The sequence below is a fragment of the Alternaria viburni genome (assembly GCF_023758015.1).
Source record: "Alternaria viburni strain BMP 2772 chromosome Unknown scaffold_8, whole genome shotgun sequence".
NCBI lineage: Eukaryota > Fungi > Ascomycota > Dothideomycetes > Pleosporales > Pleosporaceae > Alternaria > Alternaria viburni.
Window position 1 is genome coordinate 126300 of NW_026055777.1, and position 21457 is coordinate 147756.

Below are 21457 nucleotides of genomic sequence, written 5' to 3' on the forward strand. Positions count from 1 at the left end.
CGATCCGTACATCCCAGATACTATTGAGGGCGAAACCCTGGCGGGGGGCTCTGAGAAAGCACTTCCCGAAGTCCCTGTCAGTCCTCTCCAGATACCTCTACCACTCCAAGTTTCGAAATTCGACCAAAGCTGGGAGACGGACGACGACCTACCACAGTACAACCACTCAATGGGCCCCAGAGATTCAACCTGCACAAAACGATACAGTGATAGAAACTCATTTTACCCCAGAATTGACGACTACAAGGAGTTCAATCCGGGTCCTTTTGCGAAGGAAACGAAGAGTGAAGCTTTTCAAAGGGGCATGGTCGATATACCTGTCGACTCCTCAACGCCAGGAGAATTTGGAGGGTCAAGCGACGTGCCCGAAAAACCTGCCGATGGAGCAATGTCAAAGCGAAAAGTCCAGCTGTGCTGGGCAACATTTATCCTGGCAGCTCTCGTCGTAGTTATCGGTGTAATAATAGGATCGCTCAGTTACGTGAAGCATGGTAGCGGGAATAACCAAGACAAAGCGACGATGGAAAGCGAGACGTTCAGTGCTTCGTCAACGCCGCTTCTGACGGAGTCACCAGCCTCTGAGAGAGTCACAAATGCCGCTATACCGTCAGAACCCGTTCCGACGAGTGTCGTGGTTGTTACGTCTTCCATCGAAACGAGCGAGACCCCATCCTCAACGCCTACGCCTACGTCTACGCTTACGCCAACGTCCACTCTCGAATCCAGCTCGGTACAATCATCAAGTTCCCTCAGCAGCCCGTCCTCCCAATCTTCTAACTTCATGCAAAGTACAGCTGTCCTAGAAAATCTTGTTGGGAGGAGCGGCTATCTAGACCAACGTGCTGATGGTTCTCTCCGCTACGATTCGCTTCTGGACCTAGACCAAGGTGGATACCTTGGTCGAAGAGAGGACCCAGAGGACTGCGAAGATGTTACTATAACAATTACTACCACATTGACAACGACGATCACGAGTACTATTCGGACATCTAGATTGGTAGCTTCCAGTGCTGGCAGCGATTCAGCTTCGCCGCAGCCGCCAGAGCCCGAACCTGCAGAGACCGGTCCGAAATGCATAACAAATACCATCTTTCATACTGGTGGTCTGCCCGATTCTACAGCTTCCTCGTATGATACCGATATACCCAGCATGGAAGTCTCTTCTGTTGCCGCCGACTCAACGGCTAGTCCAGATACGACACCTTTACCTACCGAAACCTCAGCTACTCTATCTGCAGGTGAAGAGACTGGAGTCATTTCGACATCTTCCGTTGCGCAAGCGGGACGACTAGCAGCACCGAATCTAGGGGAAAGTCTACGATATCTCCGGCGCTTTTTGCCACTGTTTACTGGGGATGTCGAGCAAAATCGGCATTTGCTTCCTTCTCTGACGATCATACCGACTGCGACAACGAAGAATAATGCCGCGGATAACAGCTACAGTGTGAAGGTTCTGAGTATAACCAGCAGCAATGCCGCGGTGCGTCGAGAAGTCCAGCATTGGAATTTCATGGGCAAACCGAATCCCGCAGTACCTTCGAGGATCCTTGAACGCCGTGAAGTGCCCGCTCAACCACCTTCTCCGCCAGGTTTAGAGGTACTGAAAACGTACTGGAAAGCCTCTTGGGAGCTGCGACTACTATTCATGCAATTGTGCTACTCCCTCAAAACAGAAGCACCCCCGACATCTGAGGATCTCAAGATGGGCGAAACGCTTAATACGACCATATGCGATAGCTTCGAGCAGGATTTCCCAGCAATAAGCGAAGGGGCAAAATGCGACTACAAGGACTATTTCCATAGGATACTGGACAAGACTACGGCAATGTGTGCCTTGGCCAAGGAAGGCGAGAAGTATGTTCAAAGTGTGAACTTGCTTTGCAACGTCAAAAACAGCATGGAAGGGAGTATTGAACAATGCGACGGCGATGACGAAGAAATGCCTAGTCAAGGCGGTGGAGGCGGAAGTAGTTTGTTGCCAGCAACCAGCGGACCGCCAATAGTAGATTCGACTGCTGAGTCGCCGACTGACATTGGCATGACTGGATCCGAATCGTCGTCCATCTTGCTCCAGGCCAATGCTGTCACGAACGTAGATTCGATCTCGGGCTTCGCAACTCCTTCAAACATACCAATTAGTAACGCCCCTCTAACGCTGTCCCCAAGTACAGGGACTGGCATCCTTGGCACCACAACAATCATGAGCGCAACGCAAACCCCGCTGTCATCCAACACGATGCCTCAATCTCAGCCGAATTCTTGCCCAGCTGACATTCCAACAATCTCTTACCCTTTCAAAGCAGCTTGGAGCACCCCAATCATAACCTCCTTCCCAGACCCACCGACTATATCCACCTGGGGTCCTGTTTCTGCACGCCTAACAGGTCATAGTCTTGGTCTCTCGGTACCAATCCCATGTGGTTACACATCGAGCTTCGTAGACGATTCCACCGTTCCCAATATCGTGGTACCAAAGACATCGCAGATAGGCGAGATCTCATTCTACAACGGAGACGATGCATACAAAAAGCCGCCAACGTGCCAGAATGGGATGATAATGCATGGTGAGGCCATAGCGGCTATTGGTTGGCAACTGTATGACTGGGGCAGAGGAGGGAGCCTAGACCAAAAGGAGAATGCGTTGTGTGGAAGAAAGATTATTGCTTCGTGTGCAGGGAATGGAGAGGTTGGATTTGACAGGAAAGAAGTCGAACTTTGGGTTAGAGATCGGTGCGCGGCCTGTAGGCCGATGGATCTAGATGTCCTGGACGACGTGTTCAAATTTTGTGCTCATAAGGATGTTGGAAGAGCGGCTGTTACTTGGAGGTGGGCTGAAGACGGTGAAAGCGTGAGCCCAACAGCTGGCTGATGGCAATTGTCGGTTCTGTGTATCGTGGTGTTTGGTATCATTCTGTAGCTCATTATATGGTCCCATTGACTTGTAATTCGCTATGCAGTACTCCAGTGTCTTGAGATGAGGTCCGCTGGCAGAACACCGCCGTTCCTCTTCATTGCATATACCTTCAATGGCCCGCCTTTCTCATCGTAGACTATCACGGCTGCGCGCTTCTTCGTACGTGCGACGACCTCCCTTAGTTCGGCCAGCAAACTCACCATCTTGCGCAGCCTGTCTTGATTGGCTTCCTCCCATCGGGGGTAGTCCTTTTCAGCATGACTGATACTCACCGAGTGCACCGTACCCTTGTCATGGTTGCCGTTCATAAAGTAGGGCGTACGGCCGAACCAAAGCTGCGGTAGTGCTTCTGTAAGACGTGCGACCTTCTTGGCTTTGATCTCAGCGAGCTTGGACGGGTCGATGAAGATTCCCTTTTCAACAACTACGGTAGACTTATCGACGGGAGTCTTTCGAGGTTTAGTTTGAGTTGGTGGCAGGCCTGCAATATTCAGTTGTGCCATAGCAGCGCTCACGGTGCCAACGGGCTCATCCCTAGGCTGTTCAGACTTCGAGTCCAGGCCGACATCCGGGTCATCGTAATACGCATCGACTTCAAAACGGACAACGCAGTTCAAAGGGCCGATATGGTACCGAATGACTCTGTGATGACTGCTAGAGTTCCCCATTCCATGATCAGGCATCGTGAAGGTCTTCTCGAAGTTATGTCCGTAGCCCGCGTTCGGTGCACCATGGATCATTTGCTGAGCGTTCCGTTCTTTACGGCTAATGACGAGCGTATTGCCGACCATGTGTAAGCCCATGCAGAAAATGTCCAGTTTCCTCCCAGCCGAAAAATCGAGTAGCTTGCGAAGACTGTTGCGGTTGGCGATGATGTCGACTTGATCTAGCACGACGTCGGGACCCATCACAGCAAGGGCAGCGAAGGCTGGCTCGAAAGGATACTTGGGCACGCGAGATGCGTTCTGATCGACGAAGTGTCTCCCTGAGTCCTGAGCCAGAGTGGCCGGCAGTGGTGGAGGGTTCCACCTCGGAGGTGCACCAGGTACATAGATGGATCCATCACACTGCCAGTTGTAGCTACACAAGGTCTCGAAGCCACGCTCAGACGACACCTTGGTGCCATCTGGCTCCAGTGTTGTTGCCTTTATTGTGCGAACGGGCAGCTCGGCGGTCTCCCGGAACATCCATGACGTTTTCCAAGAAGGCGCCTGGTGTGGAAGCTGTGCCCGGGGTTGTCCTGCTCTCGCAGATTGAGGTCTTAATCCCTTTGATGGAACTGCGTCTCCTTGAGGTATTATCGGAAGCTTCCCTTTGACCGGTACCTTCACTGTTGCAACTTCTGCTGACGCCAAAGAAGTTGTTACGGGCGGAGATGCTTTCGCTCCATTTCGCCTAGCACGCTCTCTATGTGTGGAGTCAGACTTGAGTGAAAATTGGGGCAAGATTAGCCTACTCACAGTTTTGAAGGACGCGCATTTCGTGCCTTCGGCCGTATAGCATCGTCCTCTTTGGTGTCTGCAGTCCCGGCCGTTGTAGGGGGATCGCCGTCAATAAATGCCTCATGGGCTTGTAGCGCATTTGATGTTACTGAACTCTCGAATTCCACTGTTACTGAATCCTGATTCTTGTGCTGGCTGCGCTTCTGTTAGTTGTCTGTACACTCGTACAGACCAGTGTCAGCGCAATACTTACCGCCTTCTACCACGTTGGCGTTTCTTGATCGGAGCGACCTTTTGACCTGAGTTCTGCTCCCCAGTGGCTATTGGGATTCCACCGCCGTCAAGAGTACCTGGTCCCATAGCGGGAGGCTGAGCCACGGATTGCGACATGTTTAGTGGAGTTGTTGGCTTGTTAAGAGTTCATATGCCAGCGTGACAGAAGTAGCATGCGTCGAGTAGCAACCGTAAGGCAGAACCCGTGTAGCGGGGTAGCTGTTGCGCGCATCAGGATATGCTTGTACAGCCTAAGTTTGAGACTGCCAAGTCTGTGCGCCGTCAGAGTCTGCTGGATTGGCTGAGTGAAGGCGAAGAGAAGTGCGCAGCCTTGGATGCCTATGCATTGGAGAAAGCATCATCGATAATACGCAGGATGAAGCGCGTCCGATATGCCTATCATCCGACCAGTCGACCCTTGACATATGGCATAGATGTTACTGGAGGCGATGAAGCCGGGGTCGAACAATCTAGGCGTGGTGTTTGGGGAGTTTGTGGAGGTGCAGGTCTCACGTGCGCAGGCGATAATGATTGGCAGGGTCTGGATCGGTTACGCGTCATTCCTCTCGGAGTCGGCAGCATCCTTCAACTTAATTCCTACGATGCACACGACCATCTCCGGGCTTGATGCTTCACTTCTACGCTTCTTACTTCCCCCTACTACTTTTAATGTCTAGTTAACTTCTGCTCACGTCTCTTGGCCTGTCGTCTCCGCATGCTTGGCAAACCTCCTCCGCCGCAGCGTTAGGCGCACTATCTGCAATGTCGACCGTCTTCGCCTCCCTGGTACGCCCACCCAAGCTGCGACGCGCTTCCGCAGCTACGCAGCCCGCGGCCCAGCCTCCGCCCTCGATCGACAGTCATGGCCTCGACGAGCCCGACCTGCGCGACCTCAATGCCGCCCTGCAAGCGCTTACCGACATCTTCCCCGACCTGCAACCCGAGGTTTTCCGAGAGATGCTGTCTACTTTTAGCGAAGAGAGCAGGCTGCAAGTCGTTACCGAGACGCTTTTAAAGCATGGCGACAAGTACGTGCGGGGCCGGTACAGGAAGCCTGCCGAGCAGGAAGAGCAGCGGGAGACGGCGCAGAGGTACAAATACCGCAAGGAAGACGCACCGAGAGACACTCGAGGCGTACCGCTTGCGCTGGAAGAAAAGTTTCGGTCACGACGGTACAAGGAGGCTGCCAAAGAAGCACTGTATCAGGAATTCAAAGGCCTGAGCCACTCGACCATCAAGGCTGTGCTGGCTGAATACAACTACAGCTATACGCATGCACGACCAACGCTATTGGAACTATCAACTAGAAGTTGGAGATCTAGCATCACCAACTTCCTGATGCGACGGAAGGCGCCGACGGCCAGTGACCACCCCCTGGTCATATGGACTCCCGCCGACGAACGCCTGAACCGTCCGTCTATGCCACTTCTCGTAAAGACACGAAGCGACGAGCTGAATCAGGAGCTTTACAACGCACTTATTGTACCGGAACATGAGAAACACCGGAACGCGCAATTGCGACAGGACTATGACTTGGCTGTGCAATGGAACGACGAGGAGGCCGAGCGTGAAGGCGAAATGTACGACTGCGAATGCTGCTTCATACCCAACACGCTTCAGCAGATGTCGACCTGCGATATCGACGGCCACTACATCTGCTTCCGTTGCATACGGCATGCTATCAACGCTGCCCTCTACGACCAGGGGTGGGCGCGTAACATCAACACGGACCTGTGTACCCTGAAATGCATAGCGCCTATGACCGGTGGCTCCGAAGAGTGCCGTGGCTGCATACCCTTCTCGTTCGTGAAGCGCGCTCTTCTGGAAGAGCAAGATGGAAAGGACAACCTGAACAAACTCAACGAGCGCTTCGCTAGCGATGCACTGACCAGATCTCAGCTACCACTCGTACAGTGTCCCTTCTGCTCGTATGCGGAGTTGGATGACCTCGCGCTTCCAGATACCAATCTCTTCGCCAGCCTACGTTTCAAATCCCGCCCACTGATACTGGCTTCGCTGGCATCGGTGCCCTTATTCGAGTTACTGTGCTTCCAAGCCACGCGAGCCTTACTTTTCGCAATTATTCTTATTTACACCTTCGCCACCATCACATTTCGCCTGCCCGTCATCGCACCCTTTCGATCCGCCCTCAGGCGTGTCCACCTGAAGCGTCGCGGCCTTCGGTTTCAGTGTCTCTCCCCAAGCTGCGGTCGCGCATCCTGCCTCTCGTGCTCCCTTCCCTGGCATGACCCCCACACATGTTTCTCTTCCCAACTCACGTCCCTTCGACTCACACTCGAACGTGCTACCACAGACGCAGTCAAGCGTACCTGTCCTCAATGCAACCTAGGCTTTGTAAAATCCGAGGGCTGCAATAAGCTCGTTTGTCTTTGTGGGTACAGCATGTGCTACATTTGCCGACAGGGTCTTGCGAATGAGGGCTATCAACACTTTTGTGGACACTTCCGCGAACGGCCCGGACAGCCATGCGGCGAGTGCAATAAATGTGATCTATACCGCGTAGAGGACGAAGAGAGGGTGGTCAAGAAGGCCAAAGATAGGGCCGAGGCAGAGTGGTGGGAAGCGCAGGGCGATGGCGCGAAGGAAGGGCTGCAGAAAGAGGTCGGGAAGAACGAAGGCTCCGCGGCGAAAGGGGTGGCGGGGCTGAAGAGGGGAAATTGGGAAGCCTGGATCGAAGGCGTACTGGATAGTGTGCTTGTTTAATTATTTGCTGTTGGCGTTCGGATGTGACCACAGATCGTCAGAGAAAGATTGATACCCAGAATTCATATTATACAGCGTCCCATGTGGACGCCATATTAGTTGCAATTCTTTTGCTCAGTTCCAATCATGACTGCCGTGTGACTACCAAACAAGACAACACGGTAGACCACCTTTATTCAAGTCGTTGCCTAGAAGAGTTACTAAACCTGAAGCCTATACCGAGATACCTAAATGGTAACCACCAAATAGTTGACTATTCTCCAGACTTGAGCTAGTTATGTGTGAATGACATTTTTCTTCAAGGATTTCACGAGACTTACGAAGATGTGTGCTATCAGTAGTGAGACATCTTTCAAGTGGCATTACAATTTTCAATATTTGACGTGCACACTCTTTGTGCAAGACATAATACATTTATCCCTAGCTGTTCCCAGCGGAATGAAAGCCTGGCATACACGCGAGAATGAAGACTGCATTAAGCTTTCTCCCGGGGTCCAGGGTTCACAGAAATGTAGAGCGTTCGTAACGGAGGAAGTGGTGAAGATAAGTGCGTTCTTGCGTACACTTCCGTTCTGCAGGGCTTATTTCCGAGATATCGCTCTTACCTTTTGCAGTTGCTAAACATACAAAGTCCATAGGCGCTCACGACGTTGGCTACCGTTGTACCCCTCATCAGGGACCAACACACCACCTTCCTAACGTCACCTAGCGCCCCGCAAGCGAACGGGGAGCGTTATCAGCCGCGATACTATCTCCACTGACATCATCACGTCTACACATTAGCAATCTGCTATCACACGCTGCACTCTTGGCTATTCCTCGGAAGAAAGATCTCACTGTGTCGCCTACGATGCAGGCTAGAGATCTGGGACCTATCGCGCGTTCATCGGCTTGTCGCTACAGGGTTCATGATAAGGGATGCTGGTCGGAAGAAACGATGTTTGGCTGCCATTGAGGACGCAGAAGCGATCTTCGATAGATGCTCCTTGATAGGTAATGCTGCATGCCGGGTATGAGGTCGGCATGCATGTGAGGGGCGACACGGCAATGCAGATGTTGAGATGGTAGGGTACTGGGTTCGTTACATATACCATGTCGCACCGCATACTACATGGAAACCAATCGATAATAATATCTACTTTATCTGTCCTCGTCTTCATATCGGCAAGATGAGCATCCCAGAGAAAGAGATAGCCCACGAGTCGAAATCGGGCGACACTTCTCCATCGCGACCGCATTCAGACGTCGAGATTGGTACCGTCGAGGAGCCATCCAACAACGGCGATGAGGCCCTCAAATTTCTTAAGAATGCACACAACGTCGGTGCTCTCACGCCAGAGGATGAACGAAGACTGGTTCGGAAGATTGATTGGATGATCATGCCATTGATGTGGTGTTGTTACTGCTTGCAGTATTTGGACAAGACACTAGGTATGTCAGCTCTTTGCATTGCTGCATCACTACTCTGCAAGCAAAGACACTAACGGTCCGTACTAGTGAACTACGCGGCGGTGATGGGTCTCTACGAGGACGCGAACATCAACACGGCACAATTCTCCAACCTCGCTCTCTTCTTTTACGTATCTTACCTCGCGCTCGAGTTCCCTCATGGCTACGGCATGCAGCGTCTGCCTACTGCAAAGTACCTCGGCGCAGCGGTCATCCTCTGGGGTCTCGTCACGGCACTCACATGCGTGTGCAAGAACTACGGCGCTCTAGTCGCTACACGCGTCTTATTGGGTTGCTTCGAGTCGGCCGTCGCACCCAGCTTGATCCTGATAACTTCGATGTGGTATAAGAAGAAAGAACAACCGCTGCGAACCGGTATCTGGTATCTAGGAGTTGGTAAGTCCTGGCTGTACGATATGCATGTGAGACATATACTGACTTCATACCTCTACCCCTGCAGGAACAGGAACGATTATCGGAAGTCTGATCAGTTTCGGGTTTCAGCACTACGACAGTGCCACGTTTACTAGCTGGCAGATCATGTTCTTGGTTGTGGGCCTAGTTACTGTCTCTGTCGGTATAACTGGTATGTGGATCACTATAACTGGTTTTCGAAACGGTACTGACTTACGCAGTGGTGTTGCTCCTTCCCGACAACCCGATGTCTTCTCGCCTAACCCCATCAGAGAAGGTATGGGCCATCGAACGCCTACGCGAGAACCAAACTGGCATCGAGAACACGCATTTCAAGTTTCACCAAGTGCTTGATTGTTTCAAAGACCCACAGACATGGATGCTATCAATCATCACCATATCATCCAACGTACCCAACGGTGCAGTGTCTTCCTACCAGGCCACGCTGATCAAGTCATTCGGCTTCAGCTCCAAGACTACAGCTTTGCTACAACTACCTTCGGGAGCAGTCAGCGTCATTTCAATTCTCATCGCTACATACCTCGCCGGCCGTTTCAACCAACGCGCACTGAATGTAGTCTCCTTGCTTATACCTGGCGCACTTGGAGGCTGCCTCATGGCTTTCCTCCCCGGCGAGTCTAGAGTGGGAAAGCTCATCGGGAACTACCTTACCAACTGCATTGGCTCCAGCTTACCGCTCCTCTACTCTTGGGTGTCTGCGAACATTGCCGGTCACACGAAGAAAGTAACCATGAATGCTATCCTGCTCATGTCTTTCTGCTTAGGAAATATCATCGGACCGTTGACATTCCGCCAAGGCGATGGGCCTGATTTCATACCAGCCAAGGTCACCATCGTAGTGACTTGCGCATTTGCGGCTGCTATGGCGCTCGTGTTGAGAGCCTACTACATGTGGGAAAACAAGAAGAGGGATCGAGAGGATGATGGAACGCATCTAGAGAATGAAGAGTTCCTTGATCTGACGGATCGCGAGAATAGAAGGTTTAGGTATAGGTTATAGGTTGGGCAAAAGGATAAATAGCCTAATGGGCAAGCGCGAGGCGGATCGGCACGAACCTCCTTCTCACACTCAAATCACCGGCCATACTGAATTGGACTCCATCAGATGCAAGAAAATTTATAAGTTGATCGACGTTAATTTACATTCTACAGGTTACCCTATCCTACGGGGTACCAGCGCTGCCGCGTAGTTCACTAATGATAATATCCGCCGCCTTCTCACCAATGACAAGCGCCGTGTTATTCGTATTACCACCCACATTCTCCGGAGGGATACTGAGATCCGCAATCTTCAAACCCTTGATGCCGTGCACGTTCAAGGAGGAATCAACAACACCATCCTCCTCCCTTGGCGCCATCTTGCACGTGCCCAGCGAGTGCCACGTTGTGTTGACGTTCTCTCGTAGCCACTGCTCGATGGCAGCATCGTCTTCCTTGCTGTATACCAGATCCTTGACGTCTTCCAAAGGCCCTTCGACATTCTCTTGTAGTGCGACCGCGGAATCGGCAGCGAACTTTGGATGGCCCGCAGCCAATTCGCCACGGTAGAACTGCGTACGTCGCAAGATCTCGCGTTGCTTCTTGTACGCCCAGATCTGCTTCTTGAGGTCGATGTCGTCTTTGTCGTTGAAGAAGCCCACGTCGAAGTCTAGTGGGTCATCGTGCTTCGGACCAGTAATGTGCATATGTCCGCGCGAGTAGGGGTATGCGGTGTAGTTACCTGCTGTGACGTACTGGCCCGCAGGTATGCTTGCTGGGTCGCCCAAGAAGCAAGACACCAGACCGCACAGCATCAGCGGACGATTTGGCGCATCCTTGAAGTCTCGGTTCCACGCTTCTTGAAACTCTGGTCCGAGGGAAGTGACTTCTTCTTCAGTAGGGCGAAGCTTGGAGGATATGTCGATACCGTTCCAGCCTAGCATAGGGTCTTTGTTCTTCATCATCTCGGCAACGTCGGCACGTCCGCTGAGGATGCCATCGATGGTTTGGTCGGGCGCTAGGGCAGTCTTGTAGGGGTAGAGAAGCAGGTGGTGGTCTTGGTAGTCCTTTCCTACACCAGGTAGCTCTTCCACAAGAGGTACACCAGCACGTTCGAGGATCTCTTTGGAGCCCAAGCCCGAACGTTCGAGAATGGGCGGTGTACCGCAAGCACCAGATGTGACGACGACCAACTTGCGAGCCTTGACAGCCTTCACAGGATGCATGCTCAGACCGATTTCAGCTTGGAACTCTGGATTTGGTGTGTATTCGACACCAGTGGCACGCTTGTTCTCGTCGAACAGTACGCGCACCACCTTCGATTCGACGAGAACGTGAAGGTTGGAATACCGCTCATCTTCGAGCTTCGGGTGGAGGTATGTGTGTGCGGTATCTTGGCGTTTGCCCTCTGGTGAGACGTAGCGTTGCCATCGCGCGATACCGTTGTTGTCGTCCAGGTTCTGCAAATCTTCGATCTCAGGGTACCCGACCATCTCAGCTGCCCTTATGAAGTCGTCTTCAGCAGCCTTTGCGCGATACCCTCCGTCTGAGACATGGATTGGTCCGCTGTGGCCGTGGTGCTCTTTCGCTCCGGGCCCATGGTAGGTCTCTAGCTTCTTTAGGTGGGGCCACATCTCCTCAGCTGACCAGCCAGGTGTGTTCCAACTATCAAAGTCTGATCTTTGTGCTCGTGTGTACATCATGAAATTGATTGAACTGCCTCCGCCCAAGGTACCACCGCAAGGTACAATGGGTTCACGATCGGCTAGCTGCTTCGACTTGTTTCCTTTGTAGAAGAGAGCGGTCTTGGTGGCAGGCAGTAAGTTCTGCAAGTAGAAAACGGGGTTGACAACGCTGGCGACATCTTTGTTGTTCGCGCCCCCTTCGACTACAAGAATAGAGAGGGAGGGGTCATCTTCAGCAAGTCGACCGGCTATGATACAACCCGCTGTACCGCCTATACAAAGATGTCAGTGGGAGAATCGATGAGGGTGAATATGATAGACATACCTCCAGCGATGATGACATCTACCTCATTAATGTCGTCTGCAAGCTTGTTGTATATACCCATGATGAAATTTTGTTATGATCTGGGCACTCTGAGAAGATGTTCGGATACCAGATGACAAGACAACTGTCAAGAGTCAGATTTGGGAGTCCAGCAATCCGTTTAAGTAAATGTTCAGTATTTCTTCGCCCCTCGCAAATAAAGTTCGGCCACTTACAGTCCATCGCAGACCATTTATCGGATGCCATAGGTTTTTTGTGAACTTGAGTACCGCACTACCCCATCTTCTGCTGTTTTCGGCTTGGCGCCGGTGATACTAGCGGACCCTTTCCGCGCATCTAGATGGCGACCCCAAGGCTTAGGGAACGCTACGAGCTATTAGCTCTCACAACAATTGAACGATCTCCCATGCCGTCCACTCAGGATAGCCTTGTGTTTGCGCTATCAGCCATGGTGGTGGTGAATAGCACATCAGGTGTTCTTTCCCCGCATTCGTGAGCCGTAACCTAACGGCGATCATATGCGCCTGTCCGAGAACCGCGGATAACAATTGTCAAAAGAAGGACGTAGAGAGGTACAATGTAGAACGCATGTTCCGCGCAGTTTTTAAATTCTGACCTGGTGGTGGTGATGTTAGCAAACACTTCATTCGTAGAGCACAAAAGATAACAGAGATTGTGGAAGAGTGTAATGAGGTATCTTGGAATTTCCGAAGGCCTACTTTCGGATACTTGAACCCTGCAGCCCACTAACACTGCGCATTCGGAACCATGGATCGATGCACGGTAACCGCAAGAGTCGATGGCATGTGTAGGCTAAGGCACTAGGACGCAAAGTCCCGGCTTGCTGGGGCGAAACTTCATGAAAAAGGAAAGCTACCCTCGATCACATCCACAAATGGCTGCCTTCTTCAGAAACACGAACCGAGTTTTCGCCGTGCGACGATGCCAAGCATCGCATCTTAGAAGAGCCGATCAAGACCCATGTCAAGTATGTTTTGGAACTCGACGCGACGCTTGCCAGCGATACTACGCTTTTTGGGCTTGGCGTCCGCCGCGATGTAGTGCTCGATGATGTTGACGGTAGCGCCCAACGTATGGAAGGGTGCAAGATTGTCGAGCATGAGGTTAGCGCTCTCGTCGTCTTGAATGGAGTCGTGCCTTAGGAGCGCAACGTTAGTGATTGTTCGAAAGTAAATCGAACCTTGAGCTGACTTACCAATGAATGACGACCTCTCGCAAGTCTGGCGCCTTCAACAGGATCTCGAATACGAAATTGGAGCGCTGGCGAAGAAGGGCAGGGAAGATGGCCTCGATGGAGTCGGTAGTGTCGGCGCGGATCCAGGCCGAATCCCAAACGAAAGTGATATCAACCTTTCGGATGTTCTCCATTGGAGAAAAGGCAGCATCGGTGATCTGGCTGAAGGCCTAAACATTGGTTCACGAAGTCAGTACATGTCACACGTTGATTCATCCAAGGAAATGACTTGCCTCCTCGAAGAAAGACGTGTGGGCGAAGCTACCAGTCGCGTCGATACGTAGGACGGCTACATCGTAGAACCAGTTCTTTGCCTCGTTGTTCAGCTGGCGGGAGGCCAACAGGAGCTGGACCGGCGGAGGACAGTGAGTGATGCGCACGAAGTTCGGTATGTGGCGCCACTTGTTGTGAGGTCGGAATACGGGTGCTGGAGGAGGAGGCTGAGCTGCAACAACTGTAGCAGCAGCGTTACCGCCGTCATCAGCCAAATCTTCGTCGCCATCGCTATCGCCTTCGGCCTCGTCCTCATTGTGTAGGTGGGCACCCTCGGACTCTTCGCCGTTGTCGCCCTCATCCTCGCTGTCACCCTCACCGGCATGTCCTTGTCCAGGTTCTTCCGCTGCCATCCCGTCTTCGGAGTGGTGGTCGGGGTCAACTTGAGCCGTAGCTTGGGCTGGAACGTGGACGCTAGCAGTTGCCGACTGGGTATCGTGCGCGCCGGCGACAGCTCCTTCTACCTCATCGTCCTCATCTTCGCCGTCCAAGTCAGACTCAGACTCATCTTCAGCTTCATCCTCATCATTGCCATCTTCCTGATCTGCTCCTTCGTCCTCATTTCCATCTTCGTCTTCGTCCTCGTCCTCGTTTTCGCTGTCCTCCGCGGCATCTTCGTTCTCTTCTTGATCATCCTCCTCACTGTTGTGGTCGCTTACAGCACTCTCGTCATCGTGATCATCGTAGTCGTTGGCGTATACGACGCGCGGGGTGGGACCGTTGGGGTTGTCAATGGCGTCTTGGGCAACGAGTTCCTTGACCTCTTTCTTCTCGAACCAGTAGCGGAGCAGCTTCTTAGGCTTGACGTCGCGCGCGGCCACATGCTCGAAAATGGAGTGTCGCACCTCGAGCGGGAGGTCCATGAAGGCGGGTGCAGCCTTGTCGTTGGTCATGGCGGGCAGTTGGTCGCGCGTGAGTTTTGTAGAATGAGCTGCGCAGGGAGATGTAAGGTAGAGAGGCTTGCGAGCGGGATTGGCAGCAAGCTAGAGAGAGAATACGGGCGAGATCAGGGTTCAAGTAAAGTTGGTGCCGCAGTTGCCTGCAGTGGGCTGCGCGGGGCTTGCAGGCGTTTGTGTAGCCAGAAACGCTGGAACGCGGAGCAGGACCAGAAGTGAAGGAGCGGACGAGAGCCACTGAGGGGCACGCCCAAGCGTCGAGAGGTCCATCATGACCAACAGGGCGCTCAGGTCTGGATGCGTCGTTTCGCAGTCGCTGGTAGCTATGGAGTCGCAGTTGACCCACCGTCGCGCCTTCCCCACGGAGCTTGACGCGCTACGTCAGCCCCTTGCCTGATTGGCTGCAGCCATCTCGCGACTCCCGGCCAGCTTCCACTCCATTAGACTCAATGAACGTCATCCTTTCCATCGCGTGCCACGAGATCTCAGCATTGCCGAAACCTTTACATGGCAGCGCAAGTCCCCAGCCACCAGGCTGCACGTCGTGTATCTCATTGAGATCCTTCCCAGCACAGGAGCAGCCCTACGTATGCATATGGAACATCACGCACGAGAATTCTGTGCAAGGCTTCGAACCGTGAGTCTAATACATGGACACACTCATACGCCTGTAGTGCATCGATGCATCCCTTGTGACATGCTATATGCAGTTCCCGGGCTGCCCGTACGCTCCTTCCGAGTTGCTGACACCACGCTCATCACGAAAGAGCACTTCCGCCGAGCCCTACTACCCTACATGGACAGGACATAGGCTGTAAAAGATGCAGCCGCACTCGAAAAATAGCATTTCTCCTTTAGCACTTGTGTTTACTGGTCCACCTATTGCTGCAGCACGCCCATCCCGCGGACGATGTTTGGGTAACTGGCTAATCGAGGCATGTAGAGGAGGCTGCAAGATCAAGGCACTGGCCGCTTCTCCAACGAGGAGACTCGAGACTTCTCTGACTACCACGTGTAGGAGTCGGCCTTGCTGTCTTTGGAGTAGCATCGTCGTCAGGTTCAGCATGTTCCACCTTCTTCCATCTACAACCACAGTAAACATCAACACACCATGAAGCAGCAGCACCTCACTGCTGCTGCCCGTCTACAAGCTACGTGCATGAGTATATAATCCCGTCCTCGGGTCTCCATCCTCCATTTCTCTCTCACATCACAACCAGCCCAGCAACTCTACCATCAACTCTTCTACCCAGCTCATCCATCCGTCATCCATACCTGAGCCCACCCCATCAACGCATCCCACCGGTAGAGCTTGGTTCCTCCAACCACACCCCACGCCATGCGTCTCACCACCAGCATCATCGCTTGCTTCATCGCCTTCGGTGCCGCTACGCCTGCCGGCCTGGCAGTCAAGCCAAGTTCCATTGAGGACCCTGTCGATGCTGTCCCAGCCCAGCACACTCCCGTCGTCGACGGGAACTGGCACATTGGCTGCGACAAGAACAACTACTGCTCCTACTACCAGGGAGGCGACATGGCTGTTGGCAACGACAACTCAGTATCCCCTCGTACCATTGCTCTGTCGGAAACCTCATGCAAACAGTGCTCAGTTAAGGAACCTTGCGACGTAAGTCTTCCTCATGTTCTCTTCTTTCGGAATAGGATGATCTTTGCTGACCTTCTGGCTGCTAGTATTGCAAGCCTTATGAATACAAATGTCGGGACTGCGACCATTACCAATGTTTCGACGCTTTTCTGAATACGCGTAGCTGCTTCGACGTCCAGCCCGAGCTCAGCGATGCCATCCGCAATCACACAGTCACAGCCACCATCCTCAAGACCACCATCAGCACCTCGGTCGTAACTGTGACCGCCATGCCTACTTCTGAGGCATCAATCTCCGACATCACCACTACCATCACGCTTGCTCGTACAGCCGTACCCCCGACGCACACTGGTCTGGCCCCTCGCGATGAGCTAGCCTCCAACGATGGCGACAACCAGTCACCTACTCGTCGCACTGCCTTTAAGCAGTCGGAATGCTTCCCTTGCAATGACCAAACTTGCCCAGTACGTTGATCTGTCCCAAGTTTCTTGCCTGTATTCAGCTTGCTAACTTATCTTTTCTCAGGAATGCCACGCCGACTGCGCAGAGTGCGACAAGTACCTTTGCAACAACTTAGCCACTCACATGACGGTGTGCATGAGCGTCCGTTCCAAATGGCAGCCCCCGGGCTTCAACGTCTCTGCCTCCGGACCCAGCGAGACCACAACTACCACCGAGACAGTGGTCATTTCGACCGTCGTTGGCCCCACGTCCTCGCCAGTCGTCACCGTCACCGTGTCCGCCCCTCTTACCAGTACCACTACTGTTGTCGTAGCTCCTCAGAGCTCCCCATGCACTACGACCACTACTTCGATACCTGTAGTAACCAGCACTGTGACAGTGGTTACTCAGCGTCCACAGACCAGCACCGTGACAGTTATTTCTCAGCGTCCACAGACAAGCACTGTGACAGTTGTTGCTCAGCGTCCACAGATCACCACTGTCGTCGTGACAGCTCCTCGGGTTCAGACCACCACTGTCGTCATGACAGCTCCTCGGGTTCAGACCACCACTGTCGTCGTGGCAGCCCCTCAGATTCAGATTAACACCGTCACTGTGGAGAAGCCGGCTTCCACTGTAATCTACCAGCAACCAGGCACCACATCCATCGTTACTGTGCAGAACCCAGCTTCTACTGTCGTCTACCAGCAACCAGGCACAACTTCCACTGTCACCTATCACTACCAAGATCCAGCGTCCACGATCATGCTCCAGCCACCGACTGTTACTGCTTCGCGCTCACCACACGTGCTCGAGATTCCCGTCACTGTGATCACGACCGCGACCCACACCGTAGCCAGGTCAGTTCGTGCCAACCAAACCCCTGCGCCTACGTCTCCCCGCGATAGCATTATCGCCAAGCCAATGTGCGACTCTTGCGACGGCAACCCAGAGTGCGATGTAAGTTGAAGCACTAGTCCATCGTGTGCTCATAAACTTCTGACTGACTTCCGTTACAAACAGGGGTGCGATTTCGCTTGCGACGAAGACCAAGGCTGTGAGCACTTCCTGTGCAAAGACCCTCTCAGCGAAGCGGAGATCTGCATAAGCCTCCTAGAGGACGCCGAGGCGTCCAAAGCATACGACACGTCCATGGCTTCCGGCGATTTCCTTGGCTCCGCCGCGATGCTTCTAGTGCTCGCCGGCGATGACGCCCCTACTTCCAACACAACGACCACCCATTTGCAGCCGGCGATCTCCAACGGAACCCGGCCAGACTTCTCCTTTGCCGATGAGGATTGCTATCTGTGCGAGTCCGGTGATGAGTCTTGCAACGTAAGTCACTGCCTTGCCCACCCACCCCCTGCAATGTTGCATCATCTTCATTGGTACAGTTCGTCGACTAACTCCTCCCAGATGTGCGACTGGCAGTTCACCTGCGGCATCAAGAAGAAGTGCTTCCACAACGGCGCACGCGAGGTTGTCGAGTTGTGCTTCGAGAAAGGCGAGAAGTGCCGTCCTTGAACCGATTCCGCCGGGAATTTCTCTTCGTGCCGACTGAAGCGAGCCATCCTGCGATGCCACGAACCGATGAGGTAGCTGGAATGTCGCTTTTGGCTCTGCTGTCTTTTTGCACGCTTCGTTGGTCGCGTCGCTCCGTTTCACGCTAGTGTGAGCTTGCGCTGGTTTCTGCCATGTTCTTTCTCCCGTTGTTTCTCTTCCCCTTTGTTGCTCCGCGTTAGTAGTTTGTAGCTTCTTCTGAATACATTACATCCCCTTAATTTCTGAGATACTTGCTTCCTTGTTGATGTATGCTCACCGATCGCATGTTCTCACTACTTGCTTCGCAACTTGCCGATGGAGTCCGCGATGGTCAGTCGTTCTCAAAGAGGCCGCTCACTCGACTCATGATTGCTTCAGTGACACTGTCCTGCATTGGAAGCGTGCATGCAATTGACCGATACACTTACAATCGGCACCGGGTGACATAAGACCTGGCAGAATGTCTGTCATGAAAGCCCCCAGGACGCATGTAAATCGGACATACGATACAGGTGTACATTCTTTGTTCTCGCTTTTTGTAACGCATACCCTTTTCCTAAGTCGAAACTTCATCTAGTCAAGGGGATTGCAGAGCCATCTCAATCAACCCCAGACCAAGTCAATTCTCTCGCCCTTGACTTTCGAATTGAACCACTCGTAGATCTCGACATCATTCTGTACTACACTTGCACCATCAAGAACCCCACTTCTACCTAGCCTCTCCGTCGCGAATTGTAGTTCCATGGTTGCCAAGTTTCTGGCGATGCACGCTCTGCTCCCTGCGCCGAAAGCGAACCAGTATTTCGACATAGCTTCTGTTGGGTTCAGCCATCTTTCAGGCCGGAAGCTTCTTGGTGAGGGAAAGATGCCCGGGTTGAAGTGCAGCTCATAGGCTGAGCAACCGACAATGGAACTAGCTGGGAAGTAGGTGTTTTTGAAAGTCCAACCTCCTGCGGGGACGGTATGAGGTAAGCGCGTAGGATTTGCCATGCTGGTTCGGAGGCCTTCTTTGACAATAGCGTTTAGATAGGGTAGCGCTTGAACGTCCTGTGCATCCGGGCCAAGGGCAACGTTACCCTTGATCTCTTCCTTCAGTCTCTCGTACATATCTGGGTACAACGCTAGATTGCGCATGGTCGTTGCCAAGTTCATCCCGGTAGAATCTGTCCCTGCGAAGATGAGATCCTTGCACTGTGCCTTTACCTCGGAGTCGCTGAGTCCCGCAGCGAGTAGACGCCCGGGATATGTTGTTGACTTCTCGGAGGTATTAGCTACCAGTGTGCCGATGAACTTATCAACAAGCATCATGCTATCATCAGTTTCTGGATCGGGCAACCATTTGGCAACGGCCCATTCCAGCCACGTGAAAGCGAGATTTGGGAGGTAGAAGAAGCGACCGACAGCGACAAACGCGTCCACGAATGCGCTCACGCTGAGTACTGGACCGCGTTCGCTGACCCCATCGTAATTCTCCCGGAACAGGTGCGTAGATACTGCGTCCACAGCCAAGCTTCGCGTCAAGTTGAGCACATTGACAGGCCGCTTTGTCATGGCTTCGTCCCTCAATCGCTCCACCATACGATCGACGCATCCCCAAATTGCTCTCTCATTTTCCCTTAATGCTTTTGTTGAGAACAGCGGGACCACAGCTTTCGCTCTTGGGCTCCTGTAGTCCGTGTCGATGGTGGAGAAAATAGTCTTGTGGCCATCAATGTCGAAATTTGCGTAGCACGCCGCTTTCGGAAAGCCTCCTTTCGATACGTAGATTGCGGGTATAGCATCCGCGTCGCTTATATCGACTTCGTTCGGTGAGACTCGGACATACGGGCCGTATTGTTCGTGGAGTTTGTGAATCGTGCTTGCTTCGTCTCCGATGTAGGCGTGGTAGTGAAGGAAAATGCTGGTCAGCTTAGGTAATACGGGTCCAGGGATGTGGGATAGAGGATGGAAGTAGATGCGATATACTGAACGGATCAATACAAGCAGGAAAGGCGTGAAGAACAAGGCTGTTATGGGATGAGCCGCTATCACGCCAACAACGAGGCTTTGAAGCGCCATCGGAACTTCGAACAGCTGAACGGCTACATTGACGATCTGGCAGTCGTCGTGTCTTTTATGTGAGTCGTGGTTGGTTGAGTCACCGTAGCGTTAGTGGGGTGCTATCAACGGCGATCATGGAGATAAGGCGTCATCCACTCCCACTTTGGACTCTCCTTGACATTGCAGAAACTAGGACGCATTATACATTATTGCTCTAGGTAAATACATGTAGTCTAAGTTCCCCTCATTATTACTCATTTTCGTTCCCTTTGATGGTGCCGGCGCGATCAACCCGCGAAACCCGCTAACAGCAAGCACATCAAACAATGTCCCCTCTTCTTCTACCTGGCCATCTAACTCAAATCACTGGCCCTACCATCCTTGGTCGAAGGCGTCAACTCCACGTCCGCTGTATCATCAGCCATCGCACCCTTCTTCGACCTCCTCCACTGATGCACAGCAATGCAACTCAGCAGGGCCATTCCCGCATGTAAAAGGCCCAGTAACCCCTGGAATCCCACCTCAGCGTATCCAAGGCTATCCCAATACGACTTGTTGTAAGTGTTGCTCTCATCGTTGTAGATGATGAGCGTGTGTAGAAAGCAGATGGCCCCATAAAGACACACCATGACCAAAGATACAGTGAGAGTAAGGATGGGATGAAACAAATTTGGTACGGAGGCTGAAGAGGGTATAGCCACGAGGCTGAAGAGGGTGTAAACGGTATCTGGGATCATTGCGAACCCTGTGCGGAAGAACCAATCATTTCTAGATACCCAGTTAGTATGCGCTTTGTTCGATCGGTGTGGCTCTTGAAACGATCGTAAGTGGGAAGACCATGTGCTGTGACTTACGCATAGCTTTGCCAACGGGGGTCGTTGTCGCGATCGTTAAATCCGTACTTGAAGGAAGCATTGTGGGATATGACGATGATGATAAAGACAAAAAGAATAAATGCCTTTACGAGAAAGACATCGTGATGGAAGCGTTGAGGTCCTTGCCAAAGTGGACTTTTAGGACGAGTGAAAGATGCTAGGACGCCCATGTTTAGAGGTACTTTGGTAACGCGTAGCTGAAGCTGTGGAAGGATCTCGGGAAAGCAATATATCAATACTAAAAAAATGAGATGCGAGGTTGAGTAGATGTCTTCTCACTATAAGTACCTCTACGTAGCAAGGC

General features: G+C 52.5%; 8 protein-coding genes across 8 annotated transcripts; 3 read left to right on the forward strand and 5 right to left on the reverse strand.

Annotated features, from left to right (window-relative positions):
* Nucleotides 1-2949: 2949 nt before the first annotated feature.
* J4E79_004473 (uncharacterized protein) lies at nucleotides 2950-4746 on the reverse strand (the record flags this gene model as incomplete). The annotated part of the gene is made up of 4 exons (XM_049353358.1): nucleotides 2950-4137; nucleotides 4240-4321; nucleotides 4375-4551; nucleotides 4610-4746. 4 exons carry the CDS (start codon nucleotides 4744-4746, stop codon nucleotides 2950-2952), a joined length of 1584 nt encoding a protein of 527 aa, XP_049211806.1.
* Nucleotides 4747-5391: 645 nt separating this feature from the next.
* J4E79_004474 (uncharacterized protein) lies at nucleotides 5392-7353 on the forward strand (the record flags this gene model as incomplete). Its single annotated transcript, XM_049353359.1, has 2 exons — nucleotides 5392-5415; nucleotides 5458-7353. The coding sequence occupies 2 exons, from the start codon at nucleotides 5392-5394 to the stop codon at nucleotides 7351-7353; spliced, it is 1920 nt and encodes a 639-aa protein (XP_049211807.1).
* A 1169-nt stretch (nucleotides 7354-8522) lies between these two features.
* On the forward strand, nucleotides 8523-10237 carry J4E79_004475 (uncharacterized protein; the record flags this gene model as incomplete). Its single annotated transcript, XM_049353360.1, has 4 exons — nucleotides 8523-8784; nucleotides 8851-9198; nucleotides 9263-9388; nucleotides 9438-10237. 4 exons carry the CDS (start codon nucleotides 8523-8525, stop codon nucleotides 10235-10237), a joined length of 1536 nt encoding a protein of 511 aa, XP_049211808.1.
* A 163-nt stretch (nucleotides 10238-10400) lies between these two features.
* Nucleotides 10401-12286, reverse strand: J4E79_004476 (uncharacterized protein; the record flags this gene model as incomplete). The annotated part of the gene is made up of 2 exons (XM_049353361.1): nucleotides 10401-12172; nucleotides 12226-12286. 2 exons carry the CDS (start codon nucleotides 12284-12286, stop codon nucleotides 10401-10403), a joined length of 1833 nt encoding a protein of 610 aa, XP_049211809.1.
* An 898-nt stretch (nucleotides 12287-13184) lies between these two features.
* Nucleotides 13185-13614, reverse strand: J4E79_004477 (uncharacterized protein; the record flags this gene model as incomplete). The annotated part of the gene is made up of 2 exons (XM_049353362.1): nucleotides 13185-13383; nucleotides 13442-13614. The coding sequence occupies 2 exons, from the start codon at nucleotides 13612-13614 to the stop codon at nucleotides 13185-13187; spliced, it is 372 nt and encodes a 123-aa protein (XP_049211810.1).
* Nucleotides 13615-13692: 78 nt separating this feature from the next.
* J4E79_004478 (uncharacterized protein) lies at nucleotides 13693-14646 on the reverse strand (the record flags this gene model as incomplete). The annotated part of the gene is made up of 1 exon (XM_049353363.1): nucleotides 13693-14646. The coding sequence occupies one exon, from the start codon at nucleotides 14644-14646 to the stop codon at nucleotides 13693-13695; it is 954 nt and encodes a 317-aa protein (XP_049211811.1).
* A 1342-nt stretch (nucleotides 14647-15988) lies between these two features.
* On the forward strand, nucleotides 15989-18220 carry J4E79_004479 (uncharacterized protein; the record flags this gene model as incomplete). Its single annotated transcript, XM_049353364.1, has 5 exons — nucleotides 15989-16276; nucleotides 16435-16719; nucleotides 16781-17656; nucleotides 17720-18031; nucleotides 18113-18220. 5 exons carry the CDS (start codon nucleotides 15989-15991, stop codon nucleotides 18218-18220), a joined length of 1869 nt encoding a protein of 622 aa, XP_049211812.1.
* Nucleotides 18221-18841: 621 nt separating this feature from the next.
* Nucleotides 18842-20478, reverse strand: J4E79_004480 (uncharacterized protein; the record flags this gene model as incomplete). Its single annotated transcript, XM_049353365.1, has 2 exons — nucleotides 18842-20138; nucleotides 20435-20478. The coding sequence occupies 2 exons, from the start codon at nucleotides 20476-20478 to the stop codon at nucleotides 18842-18844; spliced, it is 1341 nt and encodes a 446-aa protein (XP_049211813.1).
* Between the last annotated feature and the right edge of the window lie 979 nt (nucleotides 20479-21457).